Source organism: Sminthopsis crassicaudata, chromosome 2 (genome assembly GCF_048593235.1).
Source record: "Sminthopsis crassicaudata isolate SCR6 chromosome 2, ASM4859323v1, whole genome shotgun sequence".
Taxonomy (NCBI): domain Eukaryota; kingdom Metazoa; phylum Chordata; class Mammalia; order Dasyuromorphia; family Dasyuridae; genus Sminthopsis; species Sminthopsis crassicaudata.
Genome location: NC_133618.1, coordinates 449,388,802 through 449,408,638, shown reverse-complemented (window position 1 = coordinate 449,408,638; position 19,837 = coordinate 449,388,802). Strand labels below are relative to the sequence as shown.

Below are 19,837 nucleotides of genomic sequence, written 5' to 3'. Positions count from 1 at the left end.
AGATGTAATCCTAATTAGCAGCTAGTAGCGAAGTAGATAGGGTGCTGGGCATAGAATCAAGATCTGATTTCAATTCTGAACTCAGACACTTAGTAGCTATATATCCCTGGGCAAATCACATAATCTGTCTGCCTCAGTTGCTTCAATTATAAAATGAGAATATTAACAACACTTACCTCATGAAGCTATTGTGAAGATCAAATGAGATATTTGGAAAAGCACCTATAGCATAGTACCTGGCACATAATAGGTGTTATATAAATATTGTTTCCTTCCTTCCCTCTTTAAGTTTGTTGTTTTAATAAATTAAAACAATTAAGAATATGCTGGGTTTTTTAAAATGGTGGCTGTCCTCATACAGAACAAAATAAAGACATTCACCTAATAACACTATGATTTTGTAACTATTTCAGTTGTGGTTTCAACACTGATAAATAATTAAAATCCCCTACAAAGCATCCTAACAAATACTATGTTGAAAAGTGACTGTGAAAGAAATATATTAAAATAAATTGCTGTTCTTGAAAACTGAGGACAGGAACCAAAGACTTCCATAAACATCAGTCCAGTTCTATGTCCTCCGATCTCCAAAAGTACTTATCATCTAGACCACTTAGTATATACTACCTAATATTCTTTTTTGTGGATAAGTGGGGAAGGAGTACAGAGCAAAAGAACTACACTTTAAATGACAACCAATATAAATGCTTATTGTGTGCTAGTAGTTAGACACTGATGATAAAAAAGTGAGACAGCCTCTCATCCAATGAGTTTGAATTCTACAAGGAGAAAACAATAGGCTCACAGATAATACAAAAGGTACACAAAAAATTCAATGATTGGGGGCTAGGGAAGATGCTAAAAATTTGAGGGAATCAAAAAAGTCTCTTAAAGGAAGTAGCACTTGAACTGAATCTTAAAGAATACCTGAGCTGAAGTCCTATCTTTGTAAACTCGGATAAGCCACTTCCCATCTGGGTTTCAGTTTCCTCATCTGTAAAATGAGGGAAAGGGACTAAATGTTCTTCCACCTCTAACATTCTATCACTCTATTTATCTTTTTACATATATGGTTTGTTCTCCATCTTCTCCTTCCCACTCTCCACCTCCCAACCCTTGCAACTACATGAATACAGGGACCATTCTTTATGCCTCTTTGTATTTCCAGAATCTTGAATATTTAATAACTACTTATATGGTTAAACTAGAAGGATACTTAGAGATTATCAATTAAATTTCTCACTTTACAGATAAGGAAACTAAGTAATGATAAATGCTAATAAAAATAAAAACTACCTCTAAATGCAAAATAATATATCTTCTAGTCTTTCAGATATAGGAACTTTTTTAGTTCCTATAGGAACTAATTTTTTTTAATTTTTTAATTTAATTTAATTTTTTTAAATTTAATTTTGTATAGGAACAATTTTAAACAATTCCATTTTATAGATCACTAATTCTGATTCTGATTTGAGATGCCTGTCATTGCTGGCTGGTTGTTGTTGTTGTTTTTATGATAATCAAATGTACAATATCAATTGAATTAAATAATCAACTGTTCGGCATAAAGTCATTACTGTAAAATAAAAAGAGAATAGATATAGCTATCCATACAATTGAAGTTACAAGGTGACCTTTTTAATCACAATATAAATTAGACTATAATATAAGCATGTCCAAATCAATAATTAAGTTATAAAAGAAGGCATTGTCTTCAAAGTTTTACTAATACTGAAAAGACAATTGAATAAAGAAACAGCACTGAATATGAAGACAGCTCTTAAAAAATTAAAAAGAGGAAATAATACTGATAGGATTCACTTCCTCACATAGCTTCTGGGTAACTTTAATGAAATACCCATGGCTTTCTGATGACTGATGAAAAATTATTTTGTGATATGTTCCAGGTCACTTTCCTTGCCCATTTTTAGTGCTATTTGTTATATTTTGCCCCTTTTAGAATTTAAAGCTGGTTAGTTTTTGCCTTTTGTACCCTCAATATCTAGCACAGTATCCAGCCCATAGTAGGTACTAAATGTTTATATTTTTTCATGGAATTTTCAATCATAAGAGTTAAGTAAATAAAATTTTATTTCTAATATTTCTCTCTAAAAAAGTAATTATTTTCCAATTGTGGTCACCCTGATCACTTCATATAGGCCAATGCTCTAGGGATTGCCTCTACCTTCAAAAATATATCATATAAGTTTGAAAATGGGACACATTCAACTTCTAAAGCAATATTCCTTATTTTAAGATCTCCTATACTATCAAGTATACACAGCAGTGTGTTCAAGAAGAAACTTATATTAGAAAGACCCAGTTTTTAATATAAAAGCTAATTAACAGCCTTTTTCTTTTTTAGTGTCATCAATTCTGAATTTAGCTTTCTTATGGATAAGGAAAACAAGTTATTTTATATATACTCAAATACTTTTCTATTTCCTTTTTTAAAAAATTCTATCTCATTTCCTTTTTCTGATTCTATTCTTCTGGAGGAGGGAAAAGGATTTTGACGGTGTTTTCTGGTTTGGCTTGGTTTTGTTAATGTCAAGCAATGTTTCACTAAAGAAAGGCCAGATTCTGCTTTCTCCCGGAACAATCTATAGTTGAGTGCTTAACTAAAAGATGTATGTTTGTTTCCTAAACATGTTCTAAGTCATGAGAAAATACTGATACAAGCAATGATTTTCCTTCTAAAATCTTAGATATGAAAATATGCTTTAAAATTCTTAACAGATGTCAATTTCTCATTATGAAAATTTCCTTCATTCAGTCCCAACTTTCCTTTTTTTTTTTTCAGGTATATTTCACAACTACATACTAGTATTTATTAAGTTCAATCAAATTGTTTCTAGATCCAAAATATCCTGTGGTATTTTTATCAGATTCAAAGAAAGTCCTTTGTTGACATTTAAAGCTCTTCAGTCTTTCTTTTTTTTTCAGTTTTTTTATTTAACTATCTTCTGTGTACTTAGAGGCCCAGAGATATCAGCCTACTTGTTGTTCCTACATGATACTCATCTCTAATTTCATACCTAGAATGTTCTCCCTCAAATCTGCCTCCTAAGATTCCAAGGCTATCTTCAAAACATAGTTTAAAGACCACTAATTGCAGGAAGTCTGTCTCATTCTCTCCAGAAACTGCTGGAACTTTCTCTCTATAAGCTTACCTTCCATCTATTCTATATGTATGTTATATAAATCTTATATATTGTTCCCTTTTAGAATATAAGTATCCTAAAGGGCAGGAAAGAAAGCTTTATAATTCTACCTTTGACCAATTGTCAGATATAGAAGTTAATAAATGTTTGTCAAATTTCTTGTAACATTTTGTTTTTTTTTTTAATCACATGTAAAATCATTCAGAAGGTCATTTATAGCACTACATGGAACATGCTACAGTGTCTTTTCAGCAAAAAAACAGGAAAAGCTTAGGAAGACAATACTAGAACCAATATCAATTTTGTAAATTAGTAATCATTGTTTTGCTGATATTGAAACAAGTACTATCTTTAGTAGAAAGAAAAACAGATACTAAACTTTGTTTCCTAAAAACAGAGCAAGTATACAAAAATGGAGATAACAATTTATTTCTTTTTATTAGGGCACCAACATCCAAAACTCCTCTTAGTCAAAGAACTATCACTCTGAGTTCTTATCTTTATGGAAATTTAAACTAAATATGTTATTTAGCATATTGTAGTTCACAAGTTAAAAAGACAGCTCAATAAAACTTAAGTAAAATATGACTTTAAGAAAATTATTAAGGTAAGTTGTTACATAATTGGGGGAAAGAGTATCCTTAGTAATAATATCCCTTATGTTATGAATTGAATTTACATTAATGTGTCAAAATGTTTACATAATTGGGAGAGTCTTAAGGAACTTGCTTGAGGGAAGACCATGGCCTCTACAGCTACAAAATTCCTGAGAAAAATACTTAATTTTCAAGTAGTAAATGGTTTCATACAATGTAAAAGGAGAATTATAGAAGAAAAAAGCAAGATAACATACCTGGCAACATGGGAAAAAGCATCCACGAGGACAGATTCAAATTCCCTAGTGAATTCAGGCCCCTTCCTCTTACTGTTTTGGATGACATCATTTGCTAAGTATAAAAACGTAAGCTTTCTATTTGATTTTGCTGAAAGGAGAAAAGAAAATACTTTAATTTATATTCTAACTATGATATTTCTCATTTCATGGTCAATTTCTTGTCAAAATCTACTTATTATATAACAGAACACAAACGTATCTTTGTTAGAGGTCAAGGACTGTATTTAACAAACTTCACAGAATATAGCAGCAAATGCACTTAAGATACCAAGGCTGGCCTAAAATAAGCATAAAAGGAAATAACTGTCTTAATTTCTTCATGAAATAAATTGATCTCTATATCAAATGCACAAGGTTTAAAAATACTATCTTAAGAAAAGGCCTAAAAAATTGAGAATTCAAAAATCTGATAGCATACAACAAAAAACCTTTGAATACATGAATATAATGCAAGGATGAACATTTCTAACTTTTGTTGTTAATTACTTTATGTCTGGAAGAAAGAAATTTAATCAGAGCCCATTCATGTTTCAAAATCCCTTGTTATCCATGAAGTCACTGTTAATTGTTTTTTCCTAATTTTTTTTTTTTTTAGCCACCAGTGCAAAGCAGTTGATTCTGTAATCCAAAAGAGAAATCTCTAAAAGATGCATTCTTTATTTCAAATGTAAAAAATATATTAATGCTATGTTACTGTACTATTAAAATTTACACATATGAAACCAGGAAAATAAAAATTATGGCTCCCACAAAATCCATAATTCTTCTTCTTCTTCTTTTTTTTTTTAAATACATAGTAGGTGCAGTATTTCCTATTTATTCCATATGGTATCATATACTAAATCATAAAAACTTCATGCAGTATATCTGAGTTACAATTGCTTTGGGGGACATTAATGAATTTCCTGGCTTCCCTACATATAAATTCTCAAGGATAAAGTTGCATCATCACAGTTTTTGGTGAAAGTTGTTTCTTTGTTTGTTTGTTTTAATGAATAAATAAAAGTGTAATCAGATATCTGAGCACACTTAAGTTTTCTTCAATGCCAAAATACTTGAACTCTAATGTATTATATTTCAACCTCTACATGACTTACAAACTAGTCTTTGCTCCATTTTTCTTTCCTTTTGATAGGCATATAGCATGCAACACTCAGCAGTTATAAGATATATTTTCAAATATAACTATTGAGAATAACTAAATCTTAAATTTGGACTTAAAGAGAAACCATATTTTCCCCAAATGCTCATATTTGATCTCAGTTCCAATAACCATCTCCTAACAAATCAGACAGATCAACATAAGAAATTTTGTGACTTAAAGGTACTTTAACATTTTAATAATTACATAATAATCACATAAAAATGGACTCAATAATTACTCCCACTATTGTGACAAAGTTGTGAATACCAGAGAAGGTATTTCTTTTTGTACAACTGTTTTGAGAAACTGGAATAAATCCATAAATACCAATCTGTATTGATTCTCTTTAAATAAAGGTTTACGTATTTCACTTGCCTTTTCTTCCAAAATCCAGAATTCAAATAGCAAGGCACTGGAGAACAGCACCATGGCAAAGCAGAAACAATTACTATATTTGGAGTAAGATCTAGGTTCAAATCTCAGCTTTGCTAAGTTCCTGCCTTTGCAATCTTGGACAAACCATGCATCCATAAATCACTCTAACATTGTTTGCAAAATTAGGGTGTTAAGAACAAGTGAACACTGAGTTCCCTTCAAGTTCTAACTATGACTCTATGAATTAAAATTTTTCCAGCACTTGAAATTTTTAGTTACATAAAAGGCTTAAAGACAAGAAATCAAATACTTTTACTGCCTACAATTACAATTATTCTCACCATCCTTCCAAACTATTATGATATGCTTAGGATGAAACATTCTTTCCTTCCTCAAGCAACATTCTATATCCCTAACAAGGAGTCATGTGTATAAAGAAAAGTCATGTCAGAGGATAATACAGACCTTGGGAATTATTGGAACAGTACATTTTCTTTAGGCCCAGATCATTTAATGTCTTTCCCTTCCCTTCCTCCCTCCCTCTTCCACACTCTACCATACTCTCCAAATCAGTCCATTTGGTTGTCGGACAGAGACAAAAAAATCAGAGACTTACTTTTGAAGTTCTGAAACCAGCCTTAAAGTTATCCACTTTATAGGCAATAGTTATCTTTTAAAGATGTTGTTTTAAAAGCATTTTAAACAAACTACAGTAGAGAAATGACTCCATAAACTAAAGAAAAAAAATAAGATTGGAAGAGAAAAACAGGAGTATGCACTAGGTTAAACAGAACTATTTCTGGGAATGAAAAAGCAATAATTGTGGTCATGTAATTTTAAGGCCTTAAAGAGGTACTTTATAAGGAAACAATATTAAATCTGGAGACCTCTGTAATACACACTGCTAAATGATAAAAGGGCGGGAAAGAACAGAGAAGTAGCATCAAAATCTATCACAGAACCCCTGCTGACGGTTTAAGTAAGCTTTGGCGAAGGCCCCCCGATACTTTACCTGCAGTAGCAGCTTTAAAATTTTGACTGATATGACTACAACTATAACAAAAAAAAGTCTCTGGCCCCCAAGACCTCCTTTTAGCTACTTCCAGGAGGACCTCAATATGAACATCTGCCTGCAGGGTCCTTCATCAACCTAACAAAAAGATGCTACATCTTCAAAAAGGCAGAAGTAAAGGAGCGGATAAATCAGGAGGTTCCTCCCTCCCAAAAGAAGCATTTCAGGTCTGCCCAAAGGAAAAAAGTAAAAGGGACGAAGTGGAGGGAAGATACTTGAAAGCAAAAAAAAAAAAAAAAAAAAAAAAAAAAAAGCATGAAAGGAGTGGGGGGAAACGCCGCGGAGAGGCGGAAGTGTGTGAGGCGGGGAATGACAGCGGCCGTGGGGGAGAGTAGGCCGGACATTCAGTGGAGGAGGTGTGGAAGTTACAAAGGCCTAGGGGTGTGCGTGCGGAGCGGGGACTTACAGCAAGGCCGCACAAAACTGGCAGGGCAGACAGACCGTGGAGGCCCGGGAGAGATGGGCGGGCTGCTTGGAGGTCTGGGGGCCGGTCAGACACGGAGGGCTCCACAGAGGAGCTAGGCATGGGGGGCAGACAGGTGCAGACCTGGGGCTTAATAAACGTCCGGCTGACAAGTCAGACCTCCGTGGGGGAAGTTAGGGGACCCTAGAAGCACATGGAAGGGCGTACTGGAAGAATGGGGCACTGGACAGACCCTGGGGGGGGCGCTGAAAGGCTGCCCCCACCAACCCGTGCACGACCAGTAGGCGTTTAACAATGATCGCTACCAGCTCGGACACCGGAGCCGAGGCGGAGGATCGGAGAAGTTCACACGGAACGCGGCGGAGTGCCGGGGCTTTCTGGGAGAGTGGGGTTAGCTCGGTGCTTGACGGCGCTTAAAGGGGCGGGACAGAGGCTCACGGACAGGAGGGGGCACGGGGAACCAGACAGACAAACGGGACGCGAGGGCCGCAGAGCCCCGGCTGGATACGCACCTTTGCGGAGCTCGCGATGCCACACGGAGACGATGGGGCCCGCGTGCTTGCGATGGTGGATCAGCCACAGCGACAACGTCTGGACGCTCTGCTGGGAGTTACTCAGCTCCGAGAGTTTCTTCTCCAGAGCGGACTCCGAGAAGGAGGACATGGTGGTGGGAGGGAGGGAGGACTGGCGGGCTTCCGGGCGAGGAGCAGAGGGAGGCGGCAGCCGATGGACACGAGGCCCGGGGCCGGGTCCAGTCTGAGATGGACCGGCAACACTGACTTGTGGGTCAGGCCGAGAGCCTGAGAGGCTGAGGCCTAAGGGGCGGCCGAGTCTCCTCGGTAACAGCCGCCTCCGCCGCCGCCACAAGATGGCCACCTGACCTCTAACCCCACCGAGAGGGAGGGTAAAGGGCAAGGGCCGGCGCGGAAACAGAAGGGAAGCAGGGCGGGAGCAGGCAGAGGGCCGCTAAACTCTACCTTGAGCAGACTTTCCCATATCCTCTCAGAGAGCAGCCTAAAAGAGGAGGTAGAAAAGAAAGGGGTGGGGAAGGGTTAGGCTGGGGCCTCCTACGGAGTTACCGGAAGGGGCGGGTATCGCTCTCCGGGCGCGCGAGTTCACAGAATCTAAAGTGGTCCCTTTTTCCACCCCCACGTCCCGGGACTTTTCTCGTGCTTCGGCGCGCCGTCCTAAACGTCACTTCCGGGAAGGAGGGCGAGTGGTGGGAAAGGCTAAAAGTACCAGGTAAGGCAGAGTGTGCCGTGCGGAAAGGACTTTCTCCCCAAAGGAAAAAGAAAGGTGTTGCGAACGGGGGAAAGAAAATAGAGGCAGTGTGGGGGTAGACCTAGCATGGAGGCGGTTATTCTGCCTGGATTCCAGAGGGCTTCCAATGTAGGGTCCCAGCGCTAGTCTCAGAGCCTCACTTTTCTCGTGCGGGGAACCATGAATTTGGTCACTTCCTTCATCACTGACAAGCCTGAGGGAAGGAGCCTGGTTTGGAACCTTTAATTGGTTTGCCTCCCCTGAGATCAGTTAGAGACTCAGCTTACAAAGGCCAAACTCCCTACCGCATCCAGGCCCGTCTCCAGCCGCTCGGCTCCTTATCTGGCCTCAACCCTGAAGGCTCCGGCGGGGGAAGCGACTGCGCGGCCCTATCCAGTTCATTTGCATGTCATGACCTCACCTCCCTGGTGTGGTCGTCTTGATTGGATTACTTCTCCCTACTTTTCTGTTTAAGTAGCTAAGGGTGGAAAAGTCCCACCCGGAAACATTTATTAAACCTACTAAAGCTAAGTACTAAACACTGAGTGTGCAGAAGGAAGCAAAAGATCCAAGCTTCTTGCCCTCAAGGAGTTTACACTTAAGAACTACAGCTTACAAGTAAAAAGTGTAAAATGAGAAGTTAATGATGCTATGTGCTTCTATCCAAATGGCAAATTTTAGTAATAGTTTTGCAAACAGGACTGCGAAGCGTTTTACAAACGTCTCATTTAATCCTGGGAGTAGGTGCTATTATGATCCATTTGGTGAGGGAGCCAGAAGCGGAAGGAAAGATTGGGGTTAAGTGATTTGCTCTACTGGAAGTTTGGAATTCTTAATCACTGTGCCCCTAAGCTACCCAAAATGCCATAACTAAAATGTATCATCCTTATTTCTATACCTTTCCTGCCACCCCAAATTATCTTCCCATAACATTCCTTTCACTGTGGTCATAACAGGCAATTATATGACAATTCATAGTTTACAAAACACTTTATTCACCAACAGCCTCGTGAGGAAGGGAGTAAAGGTATTAGTTCCCTCAATTTGCAGTTAGGGAGACTAAGGCCCAGAAAGGGTGATTGATTTACCCAGTGTCACACAGCTAATAAGAAAAAGAACTGCTTTTAGGCTAAGCACAGCCTTCTTTCCTAGATAGCACGCTTGTTTGCGTCCCACCCTACCCCACTCAGTGCTAACCTCTTCAGCTTTCTCCACTTAGATCACTGTCATTTCCATTTCTACACCTTTGTTCATTTGGTAACATTCCCTCAGCACCAACACAGGTCTAGAAAAGAGTCTTTGTTTTAACAGTTATGCAGGTGAAAAAATTTCACCAGTACTAAATGTAAGAGAATTAAGATTTTGAATCCCAGCTTTGTTATTGATATTGTTTGGTTAGTCTTTTTTCAGTTGTGCCTTACTCATTGGGAAGCCATTTAGGATCCTCTTGGTAAAAGTCATGTAATGGTTTGCTATTTCCTTCTATAGATCATTTTACAGAGAAGGAAACTAAGGGGAACAGGGTTCAGTGACTTGCTCTGGGTCACTCAGCTAAGCAGTGTCCGAAGCTGGATTTGAACTCAGGGAGAGGAGTCTTCCTAATTCCAGACCCTGCACCGAAGCCACCATGTCACCCAGATGTTCTGCCATTTATATTAACCTATTCATTTAATGTTTTTGTTCTTTTTTTTCTCATCTTTAAAATTAAGAAGTTGGATTTGGATGATTTCTTAGGACTTTTCTAGCCCTAAATCCTGGGATCTTTGAATATATAATTCCCCTCCTTTCTAACTACCTGGACTTTAGAGTCTGAAATCTTATCTTTTCTATGAAGCTTTCTCCTGTGGCTCTGACTTTGAGTGATATGGATCTTCTAACTCTACCATTCCACCACAGTGCTTTAGTTTTTAGATCAAACTTAACATCTATTTTTCAATACCTTTTTTCTTTTTAAATATATTTAAATATATAACACTTTTTTGTTATATAGGTAAAAGAGAGATCTAGTTCAACAAGCACATATCAATGTTTACATTTTACATGGCCTTGTTTCTTGTACATAATTTCATCATCAATGTGTCTTTGCTCAATTTAAGTCTGTCCAGAGATCAGTGATGATCTTATTGGCCAAATCCAATGGGATTTCCTCAGTTCTCATCCTTCTTAACCTCTCTGAAACTTTTGACACTGATGATCACCCTCTTCTCTTGGATACTTTCTCTTTTCATTTTTCTCTTTTCATCTGCCTACCTGCCTTTTCAACCTACTGTATTGATTGTTCATGAAAGTCATGCCTCTTCTCCCAATATTTTGTCTCATTTGATGAGAGCTTTCATTAGTTGAATTATCTTTTCTATGTCGATGATTCTTAAGTCAAGTCCAGATTTTATGTAAAACAAAACTCATTATTTCCCCAAACTCTAACCTTTTTCCAATTTCCCTTTCATTCTCAGGAGTACCACTGTCCTCCCAGTAACTTAGAATTATAGCCTCAACTCCTTTTTCACATTCATATGCAATATTTGCTATTCCAAGTCTCATTTCTACCTTTACAACATCTCTCTTCTATGCCCCCTTCCTTCCATTCACACAGCTAATACCTTAGAGAAGGCCATCATCACCTCATACCAGAACTATTGCAGTAGCCTTCTGATTGTTCTTCCTGCCAGTCTTTTTGCCCTAAATTTTTCCTTGACAATTTGGCTCCTTTTCCTTCCATTCTTGTTACTTTTTACTCTTCTTCAGTACACTGGCCTTATTGCTATTCTTCTCAGACACAGCATCTTCAGATTCCTTGCCTTTACATTTCATTTTTTCTCACCACTTCCTTCCAGACTCAAACCCTTTCTTCAAGACCCAGCTCTACCCTCTTTCAGTCTGTTCTGTCTACCAGGTCTCCCTTTTCTTTCCCCCCTTCACACTATTAGTGCGTTCCCTTTGGGATTATCTTCCATTTAAACAGCTTCTGCTCCCTTTTCTTTGTAGCTCCAGTTCTTTGAACATAGGGAGCTCTTAACAAATGCTTGTTGATTGGCTGAAATCAACAAGCATTCACTAAGTGCCTATTATGGACAAGGTAAAGGGAATTAAAAGATACAGATGGAAAAGCAGTTAACCTCAAAGATTGAGGAATGGAATTATATAACATATATACAGGTGTAAATATAAGGACATTTGAGAAGAGAACAAGAAAAAGACCATGCCTGCATCAGAGAAAGCCTCAATTAGCTAATAGCCCTAGAATAAACTCTGAGGCAGACGTAGGGAGAGGGAGCATTCAGTGGTGAACATCTTATGCCAGAATACTGAGGCAAAAATGAGAATGTCCAGTTCAGTTCGGCTGGATTTGCATGACAGTACCATCAATAAGCCTCAAAGGGTACTTTGGATCCAGACCGAGGAATTTGTACTTTATTCTGAGAGCAGGATAGCTAGATGATTTATAATGTAACTACTTTATAAGATTTTGTTGATAACTATATGAAAGATGAAGTGAGAGGATACTGGAAGCAGGGAAAGCAATCATTATATAGTAGTTTAGGCTACATGTAATGAAGGCCTAAACCAGGGTAGAAGTCATGAAATTGGGAAAAGAGAATAGGATGGAGGCAAGAGTTATTTTGAAGATATATTCAATAAAACTTTGCAACTGAATGGATATAGAAGATGAAAGAGGATGACTCCAAAAACTAAATGGAAATGCCCTGAGTAGAAATTGGGATATTTGAAGGAGAGGAAAGTTTAGTGGGCAAAGGTAATGAGTTCTCTTGTGCACACATTGCATTTAACAAGAGACATAAAGTTAGCAATATCTAGTTAGCTATGGAGTATTGAAATCCAGGAGTAAGATTAGGACTGGCTTTATAGATGTGGGGGCTATCTATGAAAGATAGATGGATGAAGGATACTGAAAAGTGGTAGGACAGGAGGAGAAGCTGGAAAAAGGCAGTGTCCCTGGGAGTCAAGAGAAGAGGATATTCAGAAGTGTCAGAAGCTACAAAGGATAGATATTGACAAAAGGATATTGCATTTAATACTTGAGATCATTGGTAACTTTGAGGAGAAAATGTCATTTAAATGGTTGAGTCCAAAGTCCAATTCAAGTAGTTAGGGATCAGGAAATAAGAAAGTAGAGGCAATTGGTAATCGTTACTTCTAGGAACTTGATAGCAAGAGAAAAGAGAATGATAGCTTGAGGGGGTGAATGCCAAGGTCTGGTGAAAAGTTTTTGATCCCTGGGGAGATCTTGGCACAGGATAATATTACAAAAACAAAAGAACAAGAAATTCCAGGGATTGATGGAGACAGTCAACAAGAATTTATTAAGCACATTCTATGTGCCATGCACCATTGTAAGCAAAAAAAAAAAAGTGAGAGCAGAGTAGGTGTAATTGACTGGCAGTGTAAAAGAGCTGTGGAGTGCTTAACAATCATATTGTGGATAAAAAATAAGTTGGGGGGAAAGGGGAGGAATAGCTAGAGATACCGAGAAATGGAAGGGGGGAAAAATCAGTGTATCATTTAAAAACTAAATATGTAACAGAAGAGAGCAGAAAGAAGTCTAAAAGTAGACATAGAAAAGCAGGCAGTACAGAGACTATCATGCAGAATTTAAAATGTATCTCCCAAAAGTTACATAGTGGAGAGTCATAATTTCATATGGAATCCTCTTTTCTGCTCTTTGTATAAGGAGATATTTGTGTGTGTGGGGGGGTGTTACTTTCAAGTTTCATGATAATAATAAAAAGAAAACACCTTCTAAAAGAATAGGTTAAAAGGAGTGAAGCAGAGGGAGAGATAAAGGATAGAAATTATGAAGCCTGGATTCCTGAGCAAAGTTTTTTAAGTCGTAGAAGTTGAAAAAATTAATAAATTGGGAGCTTAGGGTATCTTACTATCATTAGTGTATATTAAAGTCCTCAGTAATGAAGACTGAGGAATGTAGGATCAAGAGGAAAATGGTGAGGCCGGTACTGAGGTCTCTGGGAAGAACATTTAATATAAGCAAGACCTTGTGTCCAGTGGTGGAGTGACCAAACTAGAGAGTTATCTGCCCTTAAGTTTACAAATGAATAGAAGGAGTGGTAATTATAATAATGATGATAATAATACTTTGGCAGTTCATTAATAATAAGCACTGGGAATAGGTTGGAGAAAGGAAAGCCCCTACTCTGAAGGAATTTACATTCCTTTGCAATGGAATACCCAACATATACATAAATAAGTATAATATTAAGAAAACTGTATATATATATATATATATATATATATATAATTAAGAAAATTAAAGAGCAGTAACAAGAGGTGGTGACCATTCTAAGTTGAGTCTTGAAGAAGTTCAAATACAGGAAAATTCAAAAAGAGGCATTTTCAGACATGAGGGAAGACTTGGCATGAATTCACCAACATGGAAGTTGGGCACTGAGTTTGTGAAACAGCTGATTTGCCCAGGATCACAGAGCTTATAGGAGGTAGCATGGTATAATGGATAAGGCACCAGGCTTAGATTCAGGAAGACTTGGGATCAAATAATGCCCTAGGCATTTATAAACCATGAGACCCTGAGCAATTTACTTTACCTTTCTGTGTCTTAGTCCTTACATTTTTATTTTATTTTTTTTAAGTTTTCTTTTTTTATTAATAGTTTTTATTTACCAGATATATACATAGGTAATTTTACAACATTGACAATTGCCAAACCTTTTGTTCTAATTTTTCCCCTCCTTCCCCCTCCCCAGATGGCAGGTTGACCAATACATGTTAAATATGTTAAAGTATAAATTAAATATAATATATGTATACATGTCCAAACAGTTGTTTTGCTGTACAAAAAGAATCGGACTTTGAAATAGTGTACAATTAGCCTGTGAAAGAAATCAAAAGTACAGGTGGACAAACATAGAGGGATTGGGAATTCTATGTAGTGGTTCATAGTCATTGGCCAGAGTTCTTTTGCTGGGTGTAGCTGATTCAGTTCATTACTGCTCAGTTGGAACAGATTTGGTTCATCTCATTGTTGAAGATGGCCACATCCATCAGAATTGATCATCATATAGTATTGTTGAAGTATTCAACAATCTCCTGGTCCTGCTCATTTCACTGAGCACATCTTTATTTTTTAAAATCTTGTTTAATATTTTATTTTTTCCCAATTACATGTAAAAACAATTTTAACATACTTTTTCAAATTTTGAGCTCCAAATTCTCTCCCTTTCTCTCCTTCCCCCCCTCCCTGAGAAGGTAAGCAATTTGACATATCTTATACATGTATAATGATGCAAAACACATTTCCTTGTAAGTCATTCTGTGGGGGAGGGGAGTGAAGACTAAAAAACCCCCAAGAAAAATAAAGAGAATGTATTTTTAATCTACATTCAGACTCTGCCAGTTCAGTGTTCTCCTGGTTCTTCTCATTTTGTATCAGTTCATGTAAGTCTATTTTTCTGAGAGTATCCTGCTTATTATTTCTTAAATGCACAATAGTATTCCATCTCAATTATATACAACTTGTGGAATTGTTCTTCAATTGATGGAAATCCCCCCCCCCCAATTTCTAATTCTGTGACATCACTAAAAGAGTTGCTACAAATATTTTTGTACATATAGATTCTTTTTTGATTTTTTTATTTGAGATACAAACCTAGTAGTGGTATTGCTTGGTCAAAGGGTGTACGTAGTTTTATAGTCCTTTGGGCATATTTTCAAATTGCTCTCTAAAATGATTGAATTAGGGGGCAGCTAGGTGGTGCAGTGGATAGAGCACCAGCCTTGAATTCAGGGGGACCCAAGTTCTAATATGATCTCAGACACTTAACACTTCCTAGCTGTGTGATCTTGGGCAAGTCACTTAATCCCAGCCTCAGGGGGGAAAAAAAAAAAAGATTGAATTAGTATGCAATTTCACCAATATAGTATACTACAGTGTTTTAATTTTCCATACCTTTAACATTTTTCATTTTTTTCCCATCATATTAGCCAATCTGTGAGGTAATACCTCAGAATTGTTTTTATTTACATTTCTCTTATCATTAGGGATTTAGAAGATGTTTTTCATATGATTATAGATAGCTTTGATTACTTTGTCTGAAAACTGCCTGTTCATATCCCTTGACTATTTAATACCAATTGAGGAATGGTTCTTATTTCTATAAATTTCTGTGTTTGAAAAAATGAAATCTTTATCAGAGAAACTCACTATAAAATTTTTTTTTCAAAACAATGATTACTATTTATTCCTTTCCATCTTATATCCCCTTTGTTTATCTTACTCTCTTTCCCTCCTTCCCTTTATTCTTTTCATTCTCAAAAGTATTTTGCTTCTGACTTTTCCCCTTTCCAACACTTCCCTTCTGCCTATCAGCTCCTTTTCTCCCCACCCCCTTCTTTTATCCCTTTCCTACTTTCCTGTATGATAAGATAGGTTTCTGCATCCAAATGAGTGTGTATATTATTTTCTCTTTGAGCCAATTTTGATGATAATAAGGTTTATGTGCTCTCCCTACTTCCCCTGTTTTCCCCTCCTCTATAAAATCTCTTTCAGGCTTCTTTTGTGTCTGGTAATTTATCCCATATTCCCTTTTCCCTCTCCCCCAGTGCATTCTTCTTTCCTAATCCTTTTTTTTTTTTTTTTTTTTTTTTTTTTTTGTAGATAATACCATCCCATTCAACTCACACTTCTTTTTATGTGTACTCCTTCTAACTGCCCTAATAATGAGAATGTTTTTAGAAGTTATAAATATCATTTTTTCTTGTGAAAATATAAAGTTTAACCTTATGGCTTCTCTTTCCTGTTTACTGTTTTTTTTTGTTGTTTTTTTTTTTTTTGCTGAGGCAATTGGGGTTAAGTGACTTGCGTAGGGTCACACAGCTAGGAAATGTTAAAGTGTCTCTGAGGCCAGATTTGAACTTGGGTCTTCCTGACTTCAGGACTGGCACTCTATCCACTGTGCCATCTAACCCCCCCCCCCCAGTTTACCTTTTTATGCTTCTTTTGCATTTTGTATTTGAAAGTCCTTTTTTTTTCCATTAAATGTTGTCCTGACTTTCCATTATAATTTGAATTCTTTTTGGCCACTTGTGATATTTTCTCCTTGATCTGGGAAGTCTGAAATTTAGCTATAATATTCCTGGAAATTTTCATTTGGGATCTTTTTTCAGGAGGTGATTAGTGGATTCTTTTGATTCATATTTTACTATCTGGCTCTAGAATATCAGGACAGTTTTCCTTGATTTTTTGAAAGATGATATCTACACTTTTTTTTTATCATGATTTTGAGGTAGTTCAATAACTCTTAAATTATCTCTCTGGGATCTATTTTCCAGGTCAGTTGTTCTTCTAGTGAGATATTTCACATTTTCTACTATTCTTTCATTCTTTTGATTTTGTTTGATTGTTTCTTGATATCTAATAAAGCCATTAGCTTCCACTTGAAATTCTAACTTTTAAAGTATAGGCAGTGCAAAAGATTCCTTGTAAATCTCTTTCTAACCCATTGCCCAATCCCCTTACTATCTCTGGGCTGAGTAATTTATAAATCCCCCTCTGCTGCCACTGATTCAGGAGCCACCAGCTCCTGATTTGGGAGGGCCTGGATTTGTGCTAGAATGTCCTACATTATGCTGCATTCCTTTCTCTCAGCCTAGTGTAACTCATCTTTTTTGCTGACCTTCTACGTTGTCTCAGGCTAGAAACCTGTTTTACTTAACTTTTTGTGGGTTCTGCCATTTTAGGATTTTTTTTTATAATAATGATTCAAAGCTTTTTGGAGGAGTTATGGAGGAGAGCTGAGGCAAGTTCCCTTTATTCTCTCATTTCTAATTTCCAGTTATCTCATCTTTAAAACAAGAGCTCTAAACTCAGTGTCTTCTAAGGTCCCTTTGAGCTCTAAATCTATGATTCTAAGTGTTGAAGCATAGATCTTGATCCAAGATGAGTACTTTTTCCAATATACTAAGACTTACTGGGAGATTCCTAAGGGGAAATCCAATGGATCTTTGAAATAAATACTAAATTTTCCCTGGATATGCTCTGAAAAGGGAAATGCCATTTTCTTTGTAACTGTTATATATTCCTAATATAATGTAAGGTTAAGAGGAACTAGATACTTTATCTCAGAAGGGATGTGATTAAGTCAAGTTAGTCTTGGGACTTGCAGCTCAACAGAATAATTTAGAAGTTAACTACTAGACTGAATCTAGGGAGTTTTCTTTTTATGATTCCTTCTAAGTAATTATCTTGCCCTAGTGTATTATTTTTTCATTTGCACTTTCTTTTTGTAATGATAACTAACCCCAAGGAAACATAATTTCATGCTCTGGTGTGTATAGAAATGGAGTAGAAAGGGGAAAAAGGAAGGAGATGCTGAAAAAAACAGCACCAAGATAGAGGTGTTAGTAGGAGGAAGAGTGGAACAGGTAATCAGATTTGAGCTGATGAGGTTTAGATTTGGGGTACCCAAATGAAAATGAAGTCAGTCTAGTGGCAACACAAGCAGTTCTCTGTAAAGGAATTTACAGACCTGAAAACCTAGATTGATAAAAGAGGTTTATTATGGGGATTGGAAGTAAGGTTAAATTCTAGTTAAGGAAATAGGTGAGGATAAAGAGAGGAGGACACTGGGAACATTCCAGTAGGCAGAGAGTCCTTGGGGTGCCAGGCATGGTGCTGGCATGTTTAGACTCTCTTCAAAGAGAGGGCTCTGGTCTGGCTCTTTTATAATAGGGGACTTTGGCTACAAGCTGAAGGGGGCTCATGGGTAGAGTTCCAGGTTGGCTCCTCCCTGGGTTTCAGCAAAGTTTAGAATTTGAATTGAATTCAATGGGTTTCGGGACTGAGCCGGCCCCACCCAGATAACAAAGATGAAGTTGTTTATGCTTGGGGTGGAGTCCTCTCACTGAAGCAGAGTAGAAGGAAGTTTTCTCCTTTAAGGATTTTTCAGAGTTTTGGGATTCCCTCTTCAGTGCTATGACAGAATTTTGAACTCCAGAATCAGCAAAGATTGGGACTTAAAGCCTTGTGTCAGGAGTTCATTTGGAAGCTAAAACCAAGGTTTTCTAAACTTTTTTATGTTATGGATCAATTTGGCAGTCTGGTGAAACCTAAGGAGTTTTTAAGGGCAAAAAAATTAAAATGCATAATGTTACAATGGAAACCAATTAAGTAAAGAGGTAACTTTTTTTCTCATCTAAGTTCATAGATACAAACAGTTTTGGTCCAAAAACTGGGGAATCTAACCTTATGAAGCCTCTCAGCCAAGATCCCCCTGAATTGATTCCAAATGGAAGTATAAGTGATCTGGAATGGAGTCCGTGTGGCTAAAATCCCAGAGCAATATTCTTTATAACCTATAACTACCCTATTAGTGATAGTAAACAATAATAAAGAAAAGTCACTATGGAAGTATCAGGAAAAAAACAATAAAATGACAGAGGTGAAGAAGCAGCAGTTATGAAAAATGACGTCTTTTTCAAATGAAAGAAATATTTTAAAAACCTTTTAAATTATATTTTTTTAATATAATAATTTTATGTAATCATTTTTTCAGTGTGTATTTTTTTTTTTCTTTTTCAAGGAGATCTCATTATTATTATATAGCCTGTACTTGGACCAAAATGGCACTTTCTTATTGTCTGTACAGTATTTTGAATAATTTTGTTACATCTAAAGTCATTATTGTTTCTTATGGAATTTATGTAAAATAGTATCTTTCAACAAATACTTATCAAGCCTTGCACAGCCCTATTTTATAAATGAGGAAACTGAGGTCTAGACAAGATAAGGGATTTGCTGAGTGCTACATGATTAGTTAAATCTCTTGCATGCTCTATTACTCTAAAAATTCTGTGATTTTTGTGGTAAATAAAATATTAGAATTCACTTCTCCTGACTTCAAATCTATTGTACTTTTCCACTTATCAGATTAATTCAAATTTACATCCCCACCCCCAAAGAATCTCCAGGATGGAAGGGACCTTTGATTGAGGTCATGTAGTTAGATTTGTTTATGAATAGAAATCCCCCCAAAATGATCCCCTACCTTCTATTGGAAAACCTATGGTGAGAAGAGATCTGCTGTTTCCTAAGACTGCTCCCCTCCCTCCTTTTAAGACTATGTTAGCTAATTAACTATATATATGAGAGAGAATGCACATAGAACTAGGTATACACTCTTGCACCATAAATAAATGCCAATTAGTTCAGATTATTTGGAAGGAAATCCATTCCAACAGTTTTTTAAATAACTTAGATTCAGTTTACAAAGTTTATATATTTGTCCAAAAGTTCTGCTCAGCTCCACAAACAAACCCCACTGACAAGAAAATATTCCAAAGGAGTTGCAACTAAATGCAAACATTTAGCAATTAAGAATATGTAATAAAGTTCCACATTTTGCCACAGACATTTGGAAATTAAATTAATATGATATGAATCAGAATAGATCCCTAAAATCAGACTTCTTAAGGAGAAAAAATATTTGATACAAGATTGAGTGAAGAAAGAGTT

General features: G+C 36.8%; 2 protein-coding genes across 8 annotated transcripts in view; one reads left to right on the top strand and one right to left on the bottom strand.

The window, feature by feature from the left end:
* RPRD1B (regulation of nuclear pre-mRNA domain containing 1B) overlaps window positions 1-8,243 on the bottom strand; it is a 78,068-nt gene extending 69,825 nt beyond the window's left edge. For all 7 annotated transcript variants that reach the window (XM_074292708.1, XM_074292709.1, XM_074292710.1 and 4 more), the window contains exons 1-2: window positions 7,587-8,243; window positions 4,018-4,147 (exon numbers count right to left, since the gene is read on the bottom strand). In XM_074292708.1, the coding sequence (XP_074148809.1) occupies window positions 4,018-4,147; window positions 7,587-7,737 (281 nt within the window). In that variant the 5' untranslated portion in view covers window positions 7,738-8,243. The remainder of the gene's footprint in view (window positions 1-4,017; window positions 4,148-7,586) is intronic.
* The window catches only part of TTI1 (TELO2 interacting protein 1), a 53,347-nt gene continuing 41,723 nt past the window's right edge, over window positions 8,214-19,837 (top strand). Inside the window, exon 1 of the mRNA XM_074292707.1 lies at window positions 8,214-8,316. The gene's annotated coding sequence lies outside the window, so the exon portion shown is untranslated. The remainder of the gene's footprint in view (window positions 8,317-19,837) is intronic.